This window comes from Montipora capricornis, chromosome 12 (genome assembly GCF_036669925.1).
Source record: "Montipora capricornis isolate CH-2021 chromosome 12, ASM3666992v2, whole genome shotgun sequence".
Classification (NCBI taxonomy): Eukaryota; Metazoa; Cnidaria; class Anthozoa; order Scleractinia; family Acroporidae; genus Montipora; species Montipora capricornis.
Genome location: NC_090894.1, coordinates 13,886,972 through 13,891,971, shown reverse-complemented (window position 1 = coordinate 13,891,971; position 5,000 = coordinate 13,886,972). Strand labels below are relative to the sequence as shown.

Genomic DNA, 5,000 nt, shown 5'->3' with positions numbered 1-5,000 from the left:
TTTTTTTGGAGAGCTTACTAAAATGCAGAGTTTGAAATTTGAATCTCTATCACTACCGTACGGTGGCCCAGAAGGGACATGCTGCAAATTAAAGTGTTGCTGCAAATAAGATAAAGTTGCTGCATGCAAATTCAAAATAGTTGCTGCAAATTTACAAAACGAGTTGCTACAAATTAAAACATCAAAAGTATGCACGCGCACTGAGGGAAGGGCAGGTACAAAACATAGGTCACAGGTCACAGGCAGGAGCCCATCAAGGGCTCCTGTCACAGGTCATTGTTTTAACAATACAGAAAGTATCCTAAACATCTATTACAGCTAACCTTAGGCCGAATTAGGCCCAATGTTAGCATTTTTAAACAGTTTGGGTTGTTTCTATATTGGTAAAAAAATGACCTGTGACTTGTGACCTGTGTTCTGTACCTGTCCTTCCTTCAGTGCGAGCGCATACTTCTGATGTTTGAATTTGCAGTAACATTCTTTTAATTTGCAGAAACTATTTTAAATTTCAAGCAACTTTATTTTAATTGCAGCCACTCTAATTTGCAGCATGCCCCTTTTGGGCCACCGTAGTATCGCGCAGTCACTGCTGCTTGGTGTCAGGAATAAAATGACTGACGTCTTGCCTAGGGGAAGGGTCCTCTCATGGTCAGGGTCCTTGTTTAAATATCTTACTCTTTTCTACAAGATGTATGGAAATTGAAATTGAAAATGAATAGAAAAGGGTAAATAACACTCTCAACATAGTTCCATGAAAAAACATATTTTAAAAATAAAGCGCACCACCACCATCTTGCCCTCTCCTTCAATTCACATTAACCGATCGCTCACGAAAAACTTCCCACAACTAGAATAGGGAAATTAATAGACAGAAACAAATCTGCATTTCAAATACCGGTCAGCAAAAAACAAAGGAATAGCTTTGCAATTTCTGCAAGTGCGTTTTACATTCCACTTTGTCATATTCTGTGAAACAAAATTTAAGGCAATCCTTTTTCGGATCAGGAAAACCTATTTCTCATCTACTTTCATCACACTAATTCATGCGTTGAATGTAGATGAGAAATACTTTTTCCTGATTAAAGTGATGTTAAGTATTAGTTTCTTGGCTTCGATAACCGAAATGTCACGAAATTTAAGGCTTTTTACCTCAAAAGTCATTCATTGGGTAAATGGAAGACTATTGTCACATAACAAGAGATGGATTCCGGCAACGTGATAAAAATAACGCGATCTGATATCCTGAGAGCAACGACTCTCCACCGTTGCCGAAAGTTTCTAAAACTACAATCTCGCACAAAACTGTTGAGGCAGTGACTCTCTCTCCTTCCCACTCCCCTCCCCCCTCAGTCAATGTTGCTGAATATCGGTCATATGTTCTACAGTACATCTCCGACCAAGATAAATCAAAATTGGAGTTTGGGGGGAGGGGAAAGGGCCGCTTTTAAGAAGAACATTTGGATAATTTGTTGGAGTACCAAAAATGTCGCTTTGTGTCAACAGGTTTTGTCCGAGATTGTAGTGTCAAGGGGTGGAGTGGGAGGGGCTCCATTACCTTGAAGTTAGAGAAAATTTCTCGGTGATAAGTGGGAAAGGATAGACCACTGCGGGGGAGGGGTAAAGAAACTGGTGCTTACATCTTTTAAGAATTACATTTAAAGCACTGCATTGTTTCTTTTTTTTTTCCTTATCTTTTGTTTCAATGACCTTCTGATAGCGTTAGCAACATTCAATTTATCTACAACACGTTTGCAAAGGTGAATCACGGATGATTACGTTCCCGTCACGCAATATAGTTCTTCTCGTTCGATTTTGGTTTTAAAATTATAAAAGATGAAGCCGCGGGTTTACGTAGAATTAACTACTCCACGCTCACCTTACGAATAATTACTCATGCGCAGCTAAGCGCATGAAAATGCCCTCCGTTTCTTGTTTTCCGTGTCACATTAGTGCATGGAAATTTATGCTTGCATACATTTACATACATGACTGTAACTTTACGTGGGGCGGGGGGTAGGGGATTATTCAAAATCTTAATAGCTGCTGAAAAATGTATTGTTGAGTCAGAAAAATTAATAGAAAGACTTGAAAATAAATATAAGAGTCTTAAAATGTATGTATGCTTGGAATATCAGTCCATTTTGCATGACAAAATAAACAGTGCGTGTTTGAAGAAATCAACCATCCCTCTCACGTTTCAAGGCCTTAGGTAGACTTGCCACAATTCCACCTCACGAGAATCCCAGGAGAAATTGTTTTGGCGAGCGAAGCGTGATTTTTCGGGGGCGAATCTACACGAGACGAAGGACTTTTGAAAGTCTAGCCCTTAAAATGTGTCATTTTCTCTTTGGATGTGCATGGTCGCGCTCGAATCATCGCATCTTGACTGTTCAAACTTTGTGATTGTAGTAGGTAGGTCGTACGGCCCGGGTCGTACGGATCGAGCAGTTAGAATAAATCTTTTTCGATTGTGGAGCCAAAGGTAAGTTGTTGACATTAAAGACAAAATTATATATTTTTTCTAATTTGTTTTACAAATAAACACTTTGCACGAGAGCGGGGATCGACATAAAGGTCAGGCAAACTGATCTCCATCAACAAGCCGGTCAAAAAACTGATCCGACTTTTAGCAATCTCAGCTGTTCTTAGAAGTACTGTTATTGTCAGTATGGGCATGCGAAGTCAAAATGGGGAATTGTTTCAACAATACAGACTAGTCGTTGATATGTATTCTGTTTATTTGGTGGCAAAGGAATTTAAAGGATGCTTCACTGAGGGGAAATTCTGGTTTTCTGTCTTACTTTTGTTTTATTTAGAGGCCATTTATTCGCCAGTATTGAAAAGTTTGGTTCACATTTATGAAATGTAACAAATTAATCATCTGTGGCTTTACAAAGATCTATTTGTATCGCTGTTACATTCGTGAGTTAATTCGACTCGCAAATGACGCACAAGCAACCCAGGTCCAGGAATTGTTGATCCAACTAAAACTGTTGCCGCACCATACAGTCAAGGTAATGTTGAAGTATTCGGTAAGGCAAATGCAGGCACACAACGTGTGGCAATGTCTCCGTTCAGCAATTGTTTAAAATTTCAGGAATCCAATAACCTCTTCAGCTGACTTGGTTCAAAATATAAACATTGGGAATAATATGTATTCATGCAAACAGGGACTCCTATTTTTGACAGAGTTGCCTGTTATGGTTATAACTTAAAGCTACATTAACTATCAGTCGACTTACAGTGATAGTTATAGTGGTTTGCTAGTGCACTTCCTCTAATTGCAGACTTTCCTTGTGTTATATCAATGTTAGCTGCCTTTGATTCTTCGCTTATGGATAATTATCATGCATGTATTTTAACAGTTGAACTTTACACAGTAGCAATATACTGTCTGCCTAATGTGAGGTGTAAAATTTTTGATTCTCATGGCACAGAGATTTATTAGCCGGGACCCATTTGCAACATGTACTTCAATTGAAATAGATTCATTAATGAATTTGGTACAACATCTTCAGAATACATGTGCACAATCATCTGTTACTTATGAGATTAAAATGTGTTAACATTATTAAAATGTAAAGCAACAGTGGAAGCATTGTTCATTCATTATATGTTCAAAACTAAAATTTTAGACCCTAGGAGCACTTAAAATAATGATGTTTATCTTTGTTCTTGCAAAGAAATCAATGTTCTGCTGTGTCATTTTATTCTATTTGTTTTTCCACCTCAAAGTCTCGTAACTATTGCACCTCTCAAACAGTTGATAGTATCATTGAGAATGGAAGAGCAATATTATTTATCAGAAATGTTACTCCAGCAAAATATGTTTTTATTTCCGATTTTCTAAAGAAATTAGACGTAGCCCGCTGGCCATGTAAAAGTTATTCATAGAGCAAGATGTCACAATCTGCACTAAAAAGGATTAAAATTGTTGCAAATTGATTGCAAGAGCACAAACGACCCTCTCTTTTCCATTGCCTGGTCCTGAAAACGAATATCATGGGAGGGGAGGAGAGGGAGAGTGTAAGAATATCTATATTTTCTTACCTTCAGTTCGCAACTCGGATATTCTTAGTGAAGGATGCCCAACAATAACTTCCAACATAACGACACCAAATGAAAAAACATCTGCTTTTGGACCGTACGTGATCTTCCTGCTACTAAAAAAGTACTTTCCAAATGTCTCTGGAGCGCGATATGCCAGTGTCCCCGGGTTAGCGGAAGCAGCCATCTCTCCGCAGGGGAAACATCTTGCTAATCCAAAATCAGCGATCTTTGCTCGCCTGTCGGCAGTTAACAAGACATTTTTGCAAGCGAGATCACGGTGAACGATAAACCTAGGTGAGTCGTGAAGGTAACTCAGTCCTTGGGCAACATCAAGCATAATACTGACTGTATCGCGAAAGGAGACGTTTCGTTTAGATTTCTCGATGAATCGCTTCAGATCTTGGTCCAACAGCTCGGTTACAAGTATTGTCGATTCGTTAGATTTCGGTGAATCCTCAGGTAAAACAACGGTTAAATATTGAACAACATTGGGGTGATCCAGTTTGCTCAAAAGTTTCCAGTCCTCGCAATATTTGATGGCTTCCGGCCTCCGCAAAACATATGGATGGAGTTTCTTCGCAGCCACATGTTTGTTCCTCCACACCGCCCGATACACCACAGCGTAGGACCCCTTGCCAATTTCCTCCAGAAACTTTAATTCATCGTTCGAAGAAGTATTTCCCATCTGCAATTTTAATAACCACTCGAAGGTTAATACGTTGCAGTGGAATCAGAGGACATTGCGTTACAACGAAGGCAGCCTCGTCTTGATGTTAGCTTGGAACCGTTCCGTCCCTGTCAGTATATTTATGCCAGGCCCGCTGGATATGAAGTGATAGCCATATGAAGTTATATCCAGCAAGCCCGGGTATAATAATTGTTTTATTAACTGGTAATAACCATTAGTAAAGTGCGTTGGATGTCTAGTAAAATAATGTTTTATATTGTAC

The 5,000-nt window shown here is 39.1% G+C and overlaps 2 protein-coding genes across 2 annotated transcripts in view; both read right to left on the bottom strand.

Moving 5' to 3' along the window:
* LOC138025265 (uncharacterized) overlaps positions 1 to 4,805 on the bottom strand; it is a 7,188-nt gene extending 2,383 nt beyond the window's left edge. Inside the window, exon 1 of the mRNA XM_068872495.1 lies at positions 4,051 to 4,805. Coding sequence (XP_068728596.1) covers positions 4,051 to 4,735 — 685 coding nt within the window. The 5' untranslated portion in view covers positions 4,736 to 4,805. The remainder of the gene's footprint in view (positions 1 to 4,050) is intronic.
* LOC138025267 (uncharacterized) overlaps positions 1 to 5,000 on the bottom strand; it is a 62,328-nt gene that overhangs the window by 32,614 nt on the left and 24,714 nt on the right. The window lies entirely within an intron of this gene.